This window comes from Thamnophis sirtalis, unplaced genomic scaffold (genome assembly GCF_051295495.1).
Source record: "Thamnophis sirtalis isolate CommonGarterSnake01/CBP01778 unplaced genomic scaffold, rThaSir2_p1.2 scaffold_6, whole genome shotgun sequence".
Taxonomy (NCBI): Eukaryota; Metazoa; Chordata; class Lepidosauria; order Squamata; family Natricidae; genus Thamnophis; species Thamnophis sirtalis.
In genome coordinates, this window is record NW_028261386.1 from 47,845,396 (window position 1) to 47,863,675 (window position 18,280).

Here is an 18,280-nt window from a genome sequence, read left to right on the forward strand (position 1 = left end):
TCTCCTTGATTAGTTTCCACCCATTGCTTCTTGTTCTACCCTCAGGTGTCTTGGAGAATAGTTTGATACCCTCTTCTTTGTGACAACCTCTGAAACATTGGAACACTGCTATCATCTCTCCCCTAGTCCTTCTTTTCATTAAACTAGACATACCCAGTTCCTGCAACCGTTCTTCATATGTTTTAGTCTCCAGTCTCCTAATCATCTTTGTTGTTCTTCTCTGCACTCTTTCTAGAGTCTCCACATCTATTCTACATCGTGGTGACCAAAACTGAACGCAGTATTCCAAGTGTGACCTTACCAAGGCATTATAAAGTGGTATTAACACTTCACGTGATCTTGATTCTATCCCTCTGTTTATGTAGCCTAGAACTGTGTTGGCTTTTTTGGCAGCTGCTGCACACTGCTGGCTCATATTTAAATGGTTATCCACTAGGATTCCAAGATCCCTCTCACAGTTACTACTATTGAGCAAGGTACCACCTGTACTGTACTTGTGCATTTCATTTTTCTTGCCTAAATGTAGAACCTTACTCTTTTCACCATTGAATTTCATTTTATTAGATAGTGCCCAATGTTCAAGTTTGTCAAGATCTTTCTGTATCTTAAGCTTATCTTCTAGAGTGTTGTCTATTCCTGCCAGCTTGGTGTCATCTGCAAATTTGATGAGTTCCCCATTTATTCCCTCATCCAAATCATTGATGAAGATGTTGAAGAGTACTGGGCCTAAAACAGAGCCTTAGGGTACTCCACTGCATACTGCCCTCTATGTAGATACAGTTCCATTGAGGACTACATGTTGAGTGCAGTTGGTCAGCCAGTTATGAATCCATCTGGTGGTGATGCTGTCTAACCCACATTCTTCTACTTTATCTAGTAGTAGGTTATGGTCTACCTTATTAAATGCCTTACTGAAGTCCAAGTAAACTATATTGACGGCAGTCCTCTGGTCCACTAATTTTGTCACTTTATCAAAGAATGCAATAAGATTAGACTGCCATGATCTGTTTTTGACAAACCCATGTTGGCTTTTGGCTACTACTTTGTTTACTTCTAGGTGTTCGCTAATTCGGTGCTTGATTATCTTTTCCAGAATCTTTCCTGGTATTAAGGTCAAATTTTATTCTAAAGTTGAGAACTGGCTGTGGTATGTCCAGAACTTTATGTTTCTATGATGTAGTGCTTCAAAGTAAAAAAAGCAACAAAAAATATTCAGTGTAAACATTTGGCCATTATTCTTTTTCTTTTTGAAGTATGATTGTTATGAAGAAGCCCATATAGAATGTATATGAAATCCAAGAATTCATACAGTAATTGTTCACACCTTTAATTATTTTGCCAGATGAACAATTCAAACATGCATTCAAAGTAGAAACTTCATTTAATTTATATAATTATATATGCGGGCTTGTAATCTTGGTTGCAAAATTATTATTTTGTCACAGGATAAGCACAGCTTTGCATATGCCTACTACTTTAACTTACTCACCCCCTAGTGAACTCCAAAATGGAACAGGAATTTGAACATGGCTCTCATCTTTGAAAAGATGAATCTGTTCAGGACAGCTACAACATATATCAATGATTCCCTTCTGTTCAGAAAATTGTTTGAAATAATGTTTCATATTTTTGTCTTTAAGCCCATGCAATGGGGCCTTATGCAATGGTGATCTGTTTGATGCTTGTCTAACTCATATTTATCTTAAATGGGACATGTGCCAGAAACACTCCTGGTGAATTGTGTTTTATCATCGACAGAAGAGACAGCCCAATTTTCATCTGATAAGCTCTGATGGTTTTAGTTGACCATCTCTTAACCAGAAGCCTTAAAGGTGTCTGGAATTTTCTTTAATATTTGTCACAAGGAATTTTAGCAATTGAGTTCACTCTTCTGTTCAAAAAGCTGGACATAATAACTGGTATAATGGAAGTAGAATGTTCACCTTCTAATTGTCTGCCTTGTGCAAGAGATATGAACAATTTCTTAGAATGCTGTGAGTATTTAACATCCAAAGCTGATGATACAGGGTGTACCCATTTAGTGAGATAAATCTCATCCAAGAGAGCCATAGTATAAAAAGTGTTCTAAAACCTATTTTATGGAAACAGAAAGGCAGCAACTCCAAAATCACAACTAAATACAGAAACACATCTCAAATCGCCTGATATTAAATACCACTTCACCCGAGTTTCAAATTTGCTGTCTGTTAAAAAAAAAAAGTACGAGGAAAATACTGTTCCTTTTTCATAATCAGATTCAGTGGGATCTAATCCTAGATTGTGTTTAAGGCTGTGTGCTGGCTATTCAAAATTAAAATGAACTTTCCATCCGTGTGTATCATAAATGGGCATTTATCAGAATTATATGATTTTGCAATCCATCTGAATATGTAACCGGAATTTGTTTTCTTTCTGTTTCACTATGTAATTACCATGCAACAATAACAAAAGTGACATGTTTGAAGAACAGATAAAATGCTGTAAATTGGCCAGTAATGGTGATATTTCCTCATCTTCTGAAAAACCCATTTATTCTCTCTCTCGACAAATCAAGGCATTGTCAGCCTGCACTCATCTCGTGGCCAGAGGGGCCCGACCAATTTCTAGCTGAACGTGAATACTGGAATGCAGATGAGGGACTTCTAACGAAGCCTTTCAGCGTAGGCAGCTGGTCTTAGCTTGCCTCAATTTCTAAATCATCCATAATGGGGCCAGGACCTCCAAAGCACTAAAAAGAGCGAGCTGACATGCTGGACAAACTGTTAATTTTTTTTCCTGAAGAAGCTGCGATATTGCACATCTGTCACTGCTATGAAGACAATTACTCACAGAGTGGAGAGAAATCTGCTGCTTGTTTCTAGCATCGTTGCTAAATAGCATAATGGCGCAATACAATCGTGTGGGAGAGGCACAGGGTGGGCCTTCTTCCTTCCTTTTAACAATTCGCTTCAGTTGTTGTCTGCTTCAATATTATGGAACATTTTGCAATTGTAATAATATAATACCAATACTATTGAAAGATAGGTTCAGTATTTGAGGTTTGGGGTCAAGCTTATTTCTCCCTGCTTCACTTTAAAAAAAAATCATTATTTTTGACAAGGAGTTTTATAAGGATACATATTTTGAAAATCCAGTTTTCAGAGACTCTTGACTAATTTAATTAAGCAGACCATATTTCTTTCTTACTTACTGTTTTTTTTTTTTTTTTGAAGAAAAGGACACTCCGGAAAAGTAATGAACCATGCAAAATGTATGCCTTTCTTTTCTTCCTCTGCTATGGTTTCTTTGGTCACTGTCACCAGAACTAACTGGGCCTGAAGCAGTTTTCAAAATCAAAAGTCTCAGTCACATAATACTGCATTTGTAGTATGAAATCGTAACTTCTGCTGCTTAGGAGGGTAATAATAAAGACATTTAAAAAGCTTCTGCCAGTCTTTATATGAAATCAAAAGACTTTCTACACATACACCCTGGACTGTGCCTTCAGGGGCTTTATAATCTGCAACATCTTTTATTTTTATGCTTGCTGGTTTCACCCCCTTTCTTTCACACATCAGATCAGAACGAAATGGCCTGCATGATCTTTTCCAAGGACTACAGCTCAGAAGTGCTGCCCCTATTTTTCCCCCCTTTAAATACAGAGAGTCCTCAACTTCCAACCATTCATTTAATGACTCTCCAAAATTATAATGGTGCTGAAAAAAGTAACTTACAAGCATCCTTACACTTACGATTGTCACAGCATTCCCATGGTCACATGATTAAAATTTGGACAATTGGCAACCAACATGCATTTACAAAGGTAGCAGGATCCTGGGATAGTGTGATTGCCATTTATGTCCTTCCCAGGGTTTTCCAACAAGCAAAGTCAGTAGGGGAAACCAAATTCTCTTAATGACTGCAATAATTTAATTATATACTGAGGCAAAAAGATTTGTAAAATCAGATGTCCCTCACTTAAGGACCGTATCACTTTGCGACGGACGTTCCAGTCTCAACTGTGGTTTAAAAAGAATGCAATACACAGCTTCATGTAAACTATCCTCAATCAGGTCATTGTTAATTTATAGAATTTATGAAAGTTTTCTGTTTAAAAAAATAGGGAAGTCGATTTTTTTAAAAAAAAATGTCTATCATTTTACCTAGCCCCTTTGAAAAAATTAGATCTGATGGCATTATTGTTTATGACTGGATCAGATGTGGCATTCAGATAACAATGAGAACTACTGTTTAGTTCTTTTCTGTTTTTGCACTGAAGAAATTGTATACTGTTTGACCCCCGAAATAAGTACTTGGCCTTATTTTTGGGGAGGTCTTATTATTTTTAAGGTGCAGGAGGCACATGTGGTCACCTCTTGGCTGCTGCTGCATTGCAGTATTTTCGGGGATGGCTTATTTTGGGGTGGGGTTTATTTTAGTGCATGCACTCAAAAGCCTGATTGAGCTTATTATCCAGGGAGGTCTTATTTTCAAGGAAACAAGGTAGTATTTTACAACTCTTCATTTGAAGGATTCTTCAATACAAATCTGGTTTTATACAGTCCTATAGACAGAAGGCAATGGCATTGCTTCTTTAAGAACCATTGTAATAATAATTATGGCTGCCAAAGAGATTAGCTAGAAAATGAGGATCTGCATTTTGCATACCAGATGTATAAGATTCAAACTTCCGGAGCTCAAGCATTATCTTCTCCTATCCCCAAACAAAGGTCTGGAACAACATAAAATGGAAGGGCATCATTAATAAAAAGGCAGGAAATATTAGTCTAATATGTACTAAATTTACAGAAATTGGAAAAACTGAGATTAGTTGAAGTCATGTGGCAAATGTCTTTATCAGCTAAAACTTGATTTGAAGTGTTAAAAATAAAGAAAGACAGAAATAGTGGAACTACAGTTGTCAAAGTTCCCAATCAATTAGATGTCATTCATGTTTGAGAAGACAAGTCTTGATCTCAACGGAGTTTAAATTGTTGCCTTGGCCAACAAAATACTGCACAATTCAAGTTTTCCAGATCTGGGAATGAAATCAGGTTTTTATCACTGGCCTTAAATTCAGTTTAAATATACAAAGAAGGAAATGACAAACTACTTGTAAAACATGTTGCCAAGGGACTTGTCCAGGTAGTCACCAGGAATGCAACTGACCTGAAGGTATATAAAAAATTAATTTTAATTGTGGTTGAACTAAGTGGGTTTTTTTGCACTTTTTAAAAAATGACTAGGAGACTGTATTTCATATCCCATGCATTGGCTTTGCTTTAGGCATGTACATTTCCCCTTTCTTCCCCTTTGTCTCCTTCTTCCAGAAGGCTAGACTTTCACGGCACTAGGACATTAATGATTAAAAATGGCAGGCAAATATTCAATTTGCACCATAGTTAAATTTGTCGCACTTCTAAAATATTGAAGTGTTTTATGGTTTATAACTTAAAGAATTTAAACTGCATAATATATTTTTAACTCTAGCAATAGCCTATAAATATGATTTATAATTATTTACTATAGAAAAATAATTATTAAGCAAATTCAAAACAAGTAGAATTAATTTGGAAATGTTTATCCTTTTGTAATTAATCTGGGAGAAATACCACATTATTAAGGAAGGTGCTGTTATATGGCATTCAGGTAATAGTATTTGTATTTTAAACCAATCAGGCTGAAAGAATGCCAATATGAAATAGATGTTCAGCAAAAATGTTAAACTGGTAGAAAATCATATGTCTTCACATGAAAAAGTAAAATCCGAGGATTGTAGCTTAGCCTTAAGTAATAATAATTTAATAACTGGAGTTATAATTATTAATATATAATTAAATAATAATAAAATATATAAAACTGGAAGCATGCAATAGCAAACTACTTCTGCAATGCTGTCAAGAAAACAAAATAGTTGTACATGAAGTGTCTAAGAATTGACCTAATTTCAAAGGTATCTTGCTTTACCTTTAATATAATTAGCCTTATTAAGCAGCCTTGGTCCTATGACAGATCATTAAATGTTGTACAACTTCAATTATTTTGCTTGCTGAGTTGTGAGAGATTAGCATGACATTTTATTGTAAGAAACTGTTATAACTCCTCACTCCTCACATAACTTGGCTCTGCAAATATAACAGGCAACTGTGACAAAATGCACACACTGACACATTTTTCTGAAAAAAAGTTGACAGGAAATCAGGTCTCCTTGTTCCACTGCAAACACAGCAATGTCTGAATCAGGGTGATGATTTATACTCTCTGACAATTCAAAGACAGGGGACATCTCTAACATACAGAGAAAACCAAAAATGGCAATAGTAGATCATTGCACTGACAGCTAATGGGATTGACTAACTGCAGCGAAATCTGGATCTGTTTAAAATATCAGGTGCGTAAAGTAATGAGTCTGTGCTTAGTTGGAAACTACCAGAAGGAGCCTTCATGGTCCACTTGTCAGTTGAATATATATTACAGTAAACCTTTTAAATCAATGAGTATTTAATACCTAATGACGGAGTGCTATGGGGCAGGGGGAGGGGAGTCTTCTTTCATTAATACTCTTTTATCCTGGTGGTGATTTGTGAGTCTAATAGATCAATGTTTCTTTAAGTATAGTCAATAATATTGGAAACGTTAATGTAGCAACAAAAGCTGTTTAGATTTCATCTACTAGAAATAAGCCAGGGAATAACAATAATAAAAAAGAATACTTAATTGACTCATTAGATCATGTCAAAAGATTTTTTACAGCATATGTAAAACAGTACTATTCTCCTAATTTAAGGAAATTAAGCATTGTGGAAGATTTATGTAGTATTGCACATGATAGCAGGCAAGATGGATGGTACCTGAGACTTAAAATCATGTGAAATATAAGCTTTTATTTCTGTGAGGATAGGGGACACAATGGCACAGAGGCTTAATGACGCTGAAAGTGCTGGCCAGAAATGTCTCTACTACTGCAGTTCAAGCCTGGCTCTGTGAGATGGAGTGAACTCCCATCACTTGATCCCTAGCTCCCATCCATCCAGCAGGTCGAAAGCATGCAATATTGCTGCTTAGAGCCTTGGTAGTTAGAATGCAGTATTGCAGTCTAATTCTGCCTAGAGCCAGGAGTTCAGTCCTGACTGGCTCAAGGTTAACTCAGCTTTCTATCCTTCCAAGGTTGGTAAAATCAGAACCCAGATAGCTGGGGGCAATATGCTGATTCTGTAAATTACTGAGGACTGTAAAGCACTGTGAAGTGGTATATAAGTCTAAATGCTATTGCTATTGCTATTGCAAGTAGATAAATGGGTACCACTTTGGTGGTGGTGGGGAACCTAGCTACATTTGTGTCTGCAGAGAGCAAAAGCCGGCACTGGACCTGGCTGGATGCAAAGCATTACAACATGAGATGGGGAAGGTGAGACTGGTGGACAAACCCGGAAGAGCCAGCAACACAGGTGCCACTAGTTAGCTGGGGTAAAGCTAGTTCAACCCATATTGTGCACCAAGAAGAAGTGCTTAAGTGCTGAACAGAATGAACTAGCATTCTGGGCTGTCAGGACTGCATTGTGGATCTAGCATGTGTAGATTCTCTTGACAGTGTATGCCATACGCTAAATAAATAAATGTGTGGGGATAATTGGTAAACCGAGGTGGTGGTGGTGTCTTGATGCTCTCTGAGGTTAGTTGTTTTCCTGCAGACATTTCATTATCAAACTAGGTAAATCATCAGTTCTAGCGTCAGTAACACTGATGATGTTACCTAGTTTGGTAATAAATTGCCTGCATATTTATATGCAATAACGTCTCCTGCCAGTTTTGGTAGGGACGTAGTTTCCTCTTGATTAGAGTATTGTTTTCTGCAGAGTTGTTTATCTGGTGTTGATCCATGCTTATCTGAATGTGGAATGCAGGAGGGGATATACTGAAGTCTTTTTGTTTTCTTCTTAGTTTTTTTTGGTCTCTTTCGAATGGTGTGTAAATGTTGGATTTACATGCCATTGTCTGGTATGTAAACATTGTTTGGATTCAGAAAGAGATTTATACAGCTAAAGTTCTCTTTTCTCCCATAAACTAGTATGAGAGAAAGAGTTGCTAAGAAGTAATCTAAACTAATAGACATTCTGGAGGTGAACTGTGCTGGCTCTGAGGTTCTGAGGCTATAGGACGCCATTGGCCATATATCAGAATAACAACGAACAATGTGGTTGCTAAAAAAAAAAAGACTCTTGCATAGCTAAGCCATTCAGCTGTTTAAGCTATGCTGGTAGAAAGAGCAATCTTCATTGTAGATGGATACAGGGAGTCCTTAATTTACAACAGTTCATTTAGTGACTGTTGAAATTTAAAATATCACTGAAAAAAAGACTTATGACCATTTTTTACACTTATGGCCATTGCAGCACTCTCATGGTTATGCGATTTACATTTGGGTGCTTGACAACTGGTTCATATTTATGATGGTTATGGTGTCCTGGAATCACATGATCATCTTTTGTGACCTGACAAGCGAAGTCAATGGGGAAGACAAATACACTTAACGGTGTTATAATTTAACAACTGCACTGATTCACCTAACAAATGTGGCAAGGAAAATAATAAAACTCACTTAACAAATGTCTCACTTAGCAACATGAATTTTGGGCTCAGTTATGGTTGTAAGTTGAGGACCACCTGTATTTGTTTTATACCAAACTGCTAAAAAAATTGAGATGCAACTTAAATACATGCTTGAGATCCTGACACCTATAATCCAAATGCCTTTTGTTTTTTTTTTAAAAAATAACATGCCTATATTATTAACTTATTTGCAAAATATTTGAAAAACCTCTTCTGGTTAGATAAGAATATCTAACTGTTCTTGGGCAGGCTAAACACATCCTGGTTGTTTACAACATAGATGATGAAAAGTTAGGCTGTTTCCACTGTTGCTTTCTAGCAACTAGTATTTAAGACATACTGATTGTTATATGGTGTGCAACAGAGATTAGTAGCTGCTGATATCTTAATCCCCATGGGTTTTTTTCCTACTTTTCTTTGAGACTAAACTGGGGGCTATCTTCACATCTGATTTTTGGGGTTTCCATAGGTTAACTATATACAATAGAAAATATTTTACACACTCACACACACAAAATCTCAAAATGTAAATAATATTGCAACAACTAAGAAAACAAAAATGTATTTTTCCATGTAATATATGTAAGAACTACCTTCTGTTTTTATCCTGTTGCATTCTTTACCCCTTTTGGTGTCTGGTTTCCCATTTCCCAACAAACCACTTCTGTTTTTTTCCTGTCATGGATTCAGAGTGACAAGATATCTGCTGTTTGGTGTATTTTTGAGAGAGATGAAGATAACAAAAGGCAGTTCCAACCTTGTCAGTGATATCATCAGTAATATGGTTGAAAGAAGCATGGAAAACTATTTAATATGGATATTAACTATATTTCTATTTAGTATAGAAGTATAGAAATAGATTATAAAGTATAAAAATGGGTATCCCAAGTACGGTAATATGGTTCTTTGGATTTTTGGCTTACTACTCCACTTTCAAAGGCAGGTACATTAAATTTGGGATGATAGTGTTCTTGCCAACTTCAGTATTTTTCTAAGGCCATGTCCTCTTTACTGAAATAAACAACTGCAATGGTGATTAAGGAAAAGTGATAATGTATCTGGATCAGCGGTGGGATTCCAAATCTTTTCCTACGGGTTCTATGAAAGTGAGCTTTGCACGAACACACACACAACACTCAAACACAGCCCTCGGTGTCAGCGCTGGTGAGCTGAGCTGTTGTTTAGCTCAGCTGAGGCACAATCCATGCGCGAATCACCTGAGCTAAAAAACAAGGGAATGTAGTACAGGGAATGGCTGGGGCAACCAGAGGTTGTATTTTCCGGTTGTTCGAGCTACTCAAAACTTCCACTACTGGTTCCCCAGAACCGGTCCAAACCGGCTGAATCTTCTGATCTGGATATTTTTTCCATCAGAAGTACAGTCTGAACAAGACCAAAGTTTCTTTCTACCTCATTAGGTTTTCTGAATTTTGGTGAGGGAAAGATGAAAACAAGAGACAGCATAAACTGAAAGTGCAAAGGAAGTTTTTCCAGGGAAAGAAAAAGAAAGTTTACAGCTGCTTGAAATTCTTTTTTCTTCATATGCCCAGAGGGTTGTCATGTTAGGATTGTGGGGAAAGTAACTTTTACAAAGCAAATATTAACAGCAAAGCATATCAGATACACACACATTTGCAGACCTACTCTAGGCATATTTTACCTGGGGAGAATGAAACTCTATCAAAATCATATCATAATGCTTGAAATTTCAAGGGTGTATCTATATTGTATGATTCCTTGCTATCTGTTTTCTTTACTGGAAACATGAGCTTTCCCATACCTCGTCTGTTTGATTGTAATTTACTGAAATGACACAAGTGACAAGTGTCTTAATATTAAGACAGGGGGTGCATCAGCCACTTGTTTTTCTTTAATTATCTCCCAAAGACTGATTCGATCGCACAGACTTGGCCTCCTCCGGATTCCATCTGCCAGCCAATGTCGGCTGGCGACCCCCCGGAGGAGGGCCTTCTCTGTTGCAGCTCCGGCCCTCTGGAACTACCTCCCCGTTGAGATCCGGACCCTTACTACCCTCTCGGCTTTCCGTAAAGCTACTAAGTTCTGGCTGTTCCGGCAGGCCTGGGGCTGTTGAAGTATCCAGCCCCACTTTAATTGTGAATGTTGTTGTATTTTAAATTTTGTATTGTCTTATTTATTCCCCTTCCCCTTTTATTGTAAGCCGCCCGGAGTCCTTCGGGAGTGGGCAGCATACAAAACCAATAAACTCAACTCAAACTCAACTCAATTGAACTCTTTCCCCACATGTTCAGATATGCTGCCTTATTGTGGTGGGGGTGTTCTGGGGATGGATGAGTGAAGAATGCTTGTGATATAATATATACCAAGAGTTCCCAGCAGGGTCAGCCAAGTCATGAAAGCTATCCAACTAAAGCAAGTGGGTACCTTTATTCGGCAGCAATCTATATAAAAGTTGTGATATAATATCAATTGATGGGCCCCTAGGAAAAAGATTGCTTAGAATATTTCAGGATACGAATGGTGTTTGTGATGCAAGTAAACCTTACAATATCTAGTTGTTGAAGTTGGCATGAAAGAAATAGAAATCCAAGGTGCCCCCCTCCAAAAAAAATTACTGCAGGAAAAGGGAACATGAGATCATGAACATGAAAAGCTCAACACAAAGGAAGATTAAACGCATCAACCACCTATTGATATTTTAGGCATTAGTGTATTCAAATGGACCAGATTTGGATCCTTTAAACGAGAAGATCATACTCAGGGCAGAAAAATCAAGAAGAAATGTCAGTACTGGGATAAAATGAAGTTCAATTATTAAATATCTATTAGATTTTGCAGACAATTCTGCAATAATAATCATATTATCCAGGTCTATGCACCAATCAATAATGGAGAAGTATAGTTAATGAGTTTCATGGTCAAGTCAACTAACAGAACATGGGAACATTTTTCCAATTTTGGAAATAGTAAAGAGGAAAATGTAATTAGACAATATAGTCTACGAAACATAAATAAAGAGAACAATTTATCATTTTCTACAAATTTGATGACTTCGTCATTGTTATAGCATTCTTCCAACAATCAAAATGACACCTATAAAAATTCACATCATGAAATGAACTACATAGGAATCAAATTGACTATATTAATAGTACAAGGAAGTGGAAAAGCTCATTAATAACAGCAAAAATGTGGCCAATAGTTGACTGGCTGGCAGGTCAGCTAAAATGGAAAAGCAAAGCCAGTTACTCCAATACAATCTTGAACATATACCAACCAATTTCAAGGAGAATGCTACAAATTATTTTGAAGTCCTGAACTCCAATGATAGGAAGAAGAGTCAATTGGGATGAAATAAAGGAAAAAATAAGAATGAATGTCAAAAGGAATTTAAAAAGAAGAAAGCACATTGAGTATTTGTAGAGAATAAGGTATATAGCCTTGGCAGAGATATGCAGGAATGCTACCTAGGCAAAAGGAACTGAAGCAATTTTAAATGTTAGATGCCTACCTATCTGACTAAATATAGTTTTAGTTTTCCAGTGGAGCTGAGTTCCTGATCAGGTCTATATAGTATTGCTGATAATGTTAGAATAAATGAAAATTTCCAAGAGAAGCCAAAGCAACAATTTCAGGGAGGAATTTAACAAATAATTTCAGAGCCCTGCTAGAAGAGACAAGAAACAGTATTACAATAAATTTCTAAAGACATTGAAAACATGCTTTGAAAAATGAGTGTTCCAAAAGTTCCCTGAACTCATAAAGAGGTTCCAACCTTGAAGTGGTATTGAAGGACACCAATGGAGAGATAGTAACTAATTCAAAAAAGACCAGACAGATAGAAGTATGCTGAAATTCTGTGCAGTAGATGTATAAACATCTAAAATACTTTAGAAGATTTTTCCTATTTGGAAAAAAAAACCTCTTAATATTAGGAAATGATTAAATCAGCACTCTAGTCAGTACCAAGCTAGAAAGCTACAGCAATTGATGCAAATGAATATCTACAAAAAAGTAACAGAAGAACCAGTAAAGATTCCAACCAAACTATGGCAATGCTACTCTGATAACATTACTCTGATTGCTGAAAATGCAAAGATCTAGCAATGAAAGTTAAGGAGCACAATGAAAAAAATGGGAATAAGGTTATATATAAAGGCTAAACTAATAACAACAGGTATACCAATCAGCCTTAGGAATGAAAATGAAGATACTGAAGTGGTAGACAGCTTCTGGGTTTATTTTTTTTTAAGGAATGACAATCAACAGTAAAAGAACCAACACCTAATAAATGCACTGCAGATGAGCACTTGGTAACAATGAAGACCTTGAAAAAAGTGTTCTAAAGCCATGAACTTGTCTATACTTATAAATATCAGAATCCTTATATGTACCATATTTTTAGGACAATAAGACGCACTGAAGTATAAGTTTCGAAGAGAAAAACAAGCAAAAAATAGTTTTTGGTCTCCGTGCATCAGGTTTTTGCCCTCCCTGGCCCCCAGGAGTACTCTGCAGGCCTCTCAAACCCTCTGCATGTTCAATTTTTGCCAAAATAATAGGCGCATTACTCTGATTTTGATCATCAAACCAAATTATCAATAGCCTTTCAATGATTAAATAACTGCATTGTTTAGTAATAATTGTAGTTTCCATGAAAGCAGGGTCTTTCAATGCTCCATTAGTCCCACTTTATCTTTCAAAATTGTTCTGATCATCATCTTTCATCTCTTTCTGATCACTTTATTATTGACACTTTATTTTCTCTCATGATTGTTTGCCTTTTCTTTGATGCATCTTTAATACTTTTAATAGACTTACACTTTGGAAGCATGGTTACAAAGAGAGAAAAATTAAAGCCAAATAAAATGTTATACGCTCAACACAGCACTAATAACAAAGTGATTTCCTTCTTCAAGACAATGAACTGTTGAAGCCGCAGTTTTCAAGAGCATCACAAAGTAGCACATGAGTTCATAATTATTAATAACTGCATTTAACTTAATTTTTTTTAATATAATAGGCTTTATGGCAATTCATTCATAAGTACAAGTTCCCTCTAATTCGGATGTTCTTAACCCGGGAACTGCCTTATGATCATATTCTGGTAGGAGTATTTTAATGAATTCAAAGGGCAATTAGTTTGGGGAGCAGATATGCCATTCTAGCATAATAATTAGAACACATCATTAATGCATTGATGGAAGTCCTCTTTAATGAATTTGAGATGTCAGCACAATGACAAGTCCAAAGATTAAGTATAATATAATCTTATCAAAAGATTGTCTGTTTTACTATTCCCTTTGCTACTTTTTTTTTTAAAAAAAAGTGCCTGGGAAGTCTTCCTTTTCACCAGTAGGCAACATTTGTCAATTACAGAAATATTCCCCAAACTACCATGGATGGACACTAGATAATATGGTCCCATTTTAAATCCATCCCCTCAAGTTAGACAGTCAAGTTAGCCAGACAGTGATATGGTAAAAGATGACAGTAAATGTTTAAAATCTTTATTTTAGAAAGAATACAAGCTAAGACACCAGAAAAGAAAGTTTTAAAAAACGTTTAAAATTGTACTTGGAGGGCATGTAAATAAGAAAAGAGAATTGAGTTACCTGCTGCAAATGTTGGATGACAAATTCATCATTTGTCATTTTGCATTTCTTGTGCAAAATTGCACATTTTGAAGCAAGAAGCAAGTTATGCTGATCTAGAGAGATTGCATAATACTGAACCATTTAGAAGACCCACTTGAATCAAAGCTGTAGAGTCTGAGGGCTAAATGTGACCCTCCCAAATTTAATGTAGCACCTGTTGCAATCACAATGATCATGCCCAAAGGTGAGAAGTAATAAATAAATAGAAGGTCATATTACTTGTATGTAATTAATTTAATTATATATACACAATTTAATTTAGGCTCTGCCCAATATGTTTTGGACTATGGGCTGGGGGCATCTGTGGAGAGACAGATATCTATAGCATAAAAATATTCTGTGCCACAGAACAAGTGAAACCCCTTACCCTGTTAACATTCATTACATTTATCACACCCATGTAAAAAAAAATGACACTGTTAACCTCATCTAAAGAGTCATATGCTGCCTTTAGCTCAAAGCATTTTGTGCATTTCAATTCAAAGGTAAACTCTGGTCTCTCTTCCTATTCTATTCTTGCCTCTTATTAAAAAAAAAAATTCTGCAACCAGACTTTATTTTGTACTACCCACTACAACTTTTTGGAATGAATGTGAGAAATGCAGCAAAATGATTCCCAGACAAGGAGCCTTAGTAATAAAGCAGCTTTCCAGAGTAAAAGGCCTACGTTAAAACCAGCAAAGGATAATGAGTTTATGTACGGTTTTGGCTTTTAAAAAGTGGGAGAAGAATTTAATCATTTCTTTGAATCTTTGAAAACGTAACTAATTAAGACCACAGACAATTTTAAAAAAAGGTACAATTTAAAAGATGATCATTATTACACACACAGGATTCAAAGATTAGGTCTGGCTTAATGACTGGTCCCAAGCAGCTTTAACAGAAATCAATGAAGCCTCTCTATTAAAAAATTACAGTAAGAATCACTGGATGTTTTGGCAACAAATTAGAATGCTTTCAGATATTCAAAGTTCAAATTAGTTTTGTTGATGTCTGAACCAGCAGTTGGATTTTCTTTCTGTCAGCTGAATCCAAGTCCAAGTCCCTTTGGCCTCTGGATTGCCCGGATTGGTTCGGCTATCCCTTTGCCATCTGGCCCAAGGCCTGTGCCAGGTGTCCAGCCCATGCTTTGGAGCATCCGATTCCCAATGTTGCTGTCTGAGATTGGCTGTGCATTTTCACCAATAAACCCTGAGACAAAAAGGAATATGCAACATTAATCAGTACAATCACATGAATAAGAATGAATGCTAATTTGAAAATAGTACAGGCTGATTTCCTTCCTTATTTCAAATAAAATGCATTATATGAATGTGACAATGTGATTGCATGACGTAATTTTGTTAAAACACTACTTACAGCCGAATGTCTATGGAGGTTCATCCAGGTGATGGTTGTCCCAAAGGTTCTTTTTCAAGAGGCAATTGGACTTTCTGGTTTTTGTCCTTTGAAGATGTTTCGCTTCTCATCCGAGAAGCTTCTTCATTTCTTCAGAAGTGAAACATCTTCAAAGAACAAAAGCCAGTATGTCTTCAAAGAAGGAAAACCAGAAAGTCCTATTGCCTCTTGAAAAAGAAACCTTTGGGACTCCTTACAGCCAAAAGCTTGAAAGATTTATATAAATTACAGAAACTAAACTTCAGTAATAGAAGTAGAAATACAGATAGTATTTTTAATGATACGCCTCTATTCCACCCATTTAAATTGACATGTTAAATCTATATAGCATTTCCATTCTGAAAAAGATGCTTTGAAGTGTATAAGGCAGAAAAGTTTCATATGTCTGCAATCCTTTCACGGCTGCAGTTTTCTTGGGATTATATGGTTCCTTTACAGAGTTGCAGACAGATGCTATGCTTGTGTGCTTGTGAACTCTGAAACACTGTTTAGGTATCAAAGTGTTGCATAGCTTAAATATTATTTGCAATATGGGATAAATGAAACATTCTATAGTCTATATGTAATAAATCAGGGGAACTCCTTAAAAAGAGAAAAAGGGGGCAAAAAGAAAACAAATTTGCAATTTAATTTTTATTTCAAAATAATGTGATGTCATTAAAGGTAGATTTCTATGAAAATTAAGGCATGCAATTTTTCTCAACAGCTGTTGGTACAGGTACATTCTGGTTAAACAGAGCACTAGCATTCAGTGCCATACCCTTTATTTTACAGGGTTTGCTATGAATTAATTTAATTCCATCTGTATGCTAAAATCAGATCAGAGGTCTAATGCTGCTATAGACTTCACATCTGTTTAATCATTTTAGGATACAGCAGCTTGTTGAAGTTCAGACTTTATAACCACGTAGTATTTAAAAATGGTGAGAATATTTTAATAGTTGGAGAATTTCAATAGGTCTTAAACTGAAAAGAATGTCAGACGTATTGACTATCCTTCAATATACAAAGTATTTTCTAACATTTATAGCTTTTGATTTCTCAGTTTTTAAATGGTACTTTTAAATGGACTTTTGAAAACCAGATGAATACAGAACTGGCCTCAATTAAGTAAAAATGTCATTTTCAATATGCGTGAATCTTTAACTCCTAACACTACGATTGAAAAAAATCTTCCCTTTCATGACTGTAATAAAATTTATCCTGCTTTATGTTTAACAGAAGATTGATGCTGCCATTCAAAGTATGCTTACCAGGAAGAAAAAACTCACTCAGGATGGACAGGTTGTAAATACTGTATTCCTAGGCCATAGGAATACAATTTACAGGATTATGCTTTTTTTAAAAAAAAACATTATATTGAATACATTTAAAAGATTCAGGATTGAGAGAAAATGCTATTTTCATGGGATATAATGTTTGATTTAGATATTTGAATTTTTAGAAAGAAATGACCATTACTTTCATGTACTATATGCATATATTTCATGGTTAGACAGTTATATATATACACACTTCATTTTAATATTAGCAATAGCAATAATCAAATCTACACAAATACCCTTCCAAATGTTAAAAAAAAAATCAGAGTACAGATTTGATATACAGTTCCCAATTCCCACAAAGTAGTTTTTAATTATTCAGAACTGGTTGTCCGATTGTCTAACAGGATGAATCTATAGTCAGCTTCTTGAACTTAGGAGAAACTACTGCAGTAAAATAGGAGCTGCACACTTTTAGGACTGAAGCTTTGTAAGCAACTAGACAACCCATGCCCCATTGAGTCAACATTTAATCATCATTTCTTTACCTGAGCAGAGAAACAGAATGACTTTATGTGGGCAAAACAGCAGCTGAAGTTAAGAGCAACTTTTGACTTCCTGCCACCTTCCCCATTGAGTTTTCTTGTGGGAAGCTGACAGGGAAGCTTTTCCTTTCCTTTCCCCTCCTCTCTTTCCCTTTTTCTTTCCTTTACCTTCCTTCCCCCCCCCCCCCAACACTTCCTTTCGCCTTCCTTTGCTTCCTCAAAATTGTGCTGGCTTCTCCATTTACTTTGCTTCTAGGAAGCTTGTAGGGAGAAAGTCAGTGGGGAAGCCAGGAGAAAACTGCAAATCCAAAGTCAGCAGGCGGTTACCTCCCTACGACCGATTAGATCCCACAGATTAGGCCTCCTCCGAATTCCATCCGCCAGCCAGTGCCGACTGGCAAATCCCCGGAGGAGGGCCTTCTCTGTGGCTGCTCCGGCCCTCTGGAACGATCTCCCCGTGGAGATCCGGACCCTCACCACCCTCCAGGCTTTCCGCAAAGCCACGAAGACCTGGTTGTTCCGGCAGGCCTGGGGCTGATGAATTTCCAGCCCCACTTGAAATGTTGTGACTGCTGTTGTTTTTACTCTGTTTGTCTTTTGTCCTATTTGTATCCCCTTCCCCCCTTTTGATTGTTAGCCACCCCGAGTCCCTCGGGAGTGGGGCGGCATACAAATTAAATAAACATTCAAACAACATTCAAACAGGTAAGTGGCTGCTGCTAAGGGGGAGGGAGCAAGTTGTAGAGTCAGGAATGGCATGTGGGGTGCATGAAAGATGTAGTATGGGTTGCAAGGCGTATGAGTGGGCACTGCACCAGAGATGCAGTGCAGATGGGTGGTGCAGGTCAGG

General features: G+C 36.6%; 1 protein-coding gene across 3 annotated transcripts in view; it reads right to left on the reverse strand.

The window, feature by feature from the left end:
- Window positions 1-14,064: 14,064 nt before the first annotated feature.
- The window catches only part of GPATCH2 (G-patch domain containing 2), a 92,520-nt gene continuing 88,304 nt past the window's right edge, over window positions 14,065-18,280 (reverse strand). For all 3 annotated transcript variants that reach the window (XM_087717800.1, XM_087717799.1, XM_087717801.1), the window contains exon 10: window positions 14,065-15,416. In XM_087717800.1, the coding sequence (XP_087573926.1) occupies window positions 15,247-15,416 (170 nt within the window). In that variant the 3' untranslated portion in view covers window positions 14,065-15,246. The remainder of the gene's footprint in view (window positions 15,417-18,280) is intronic.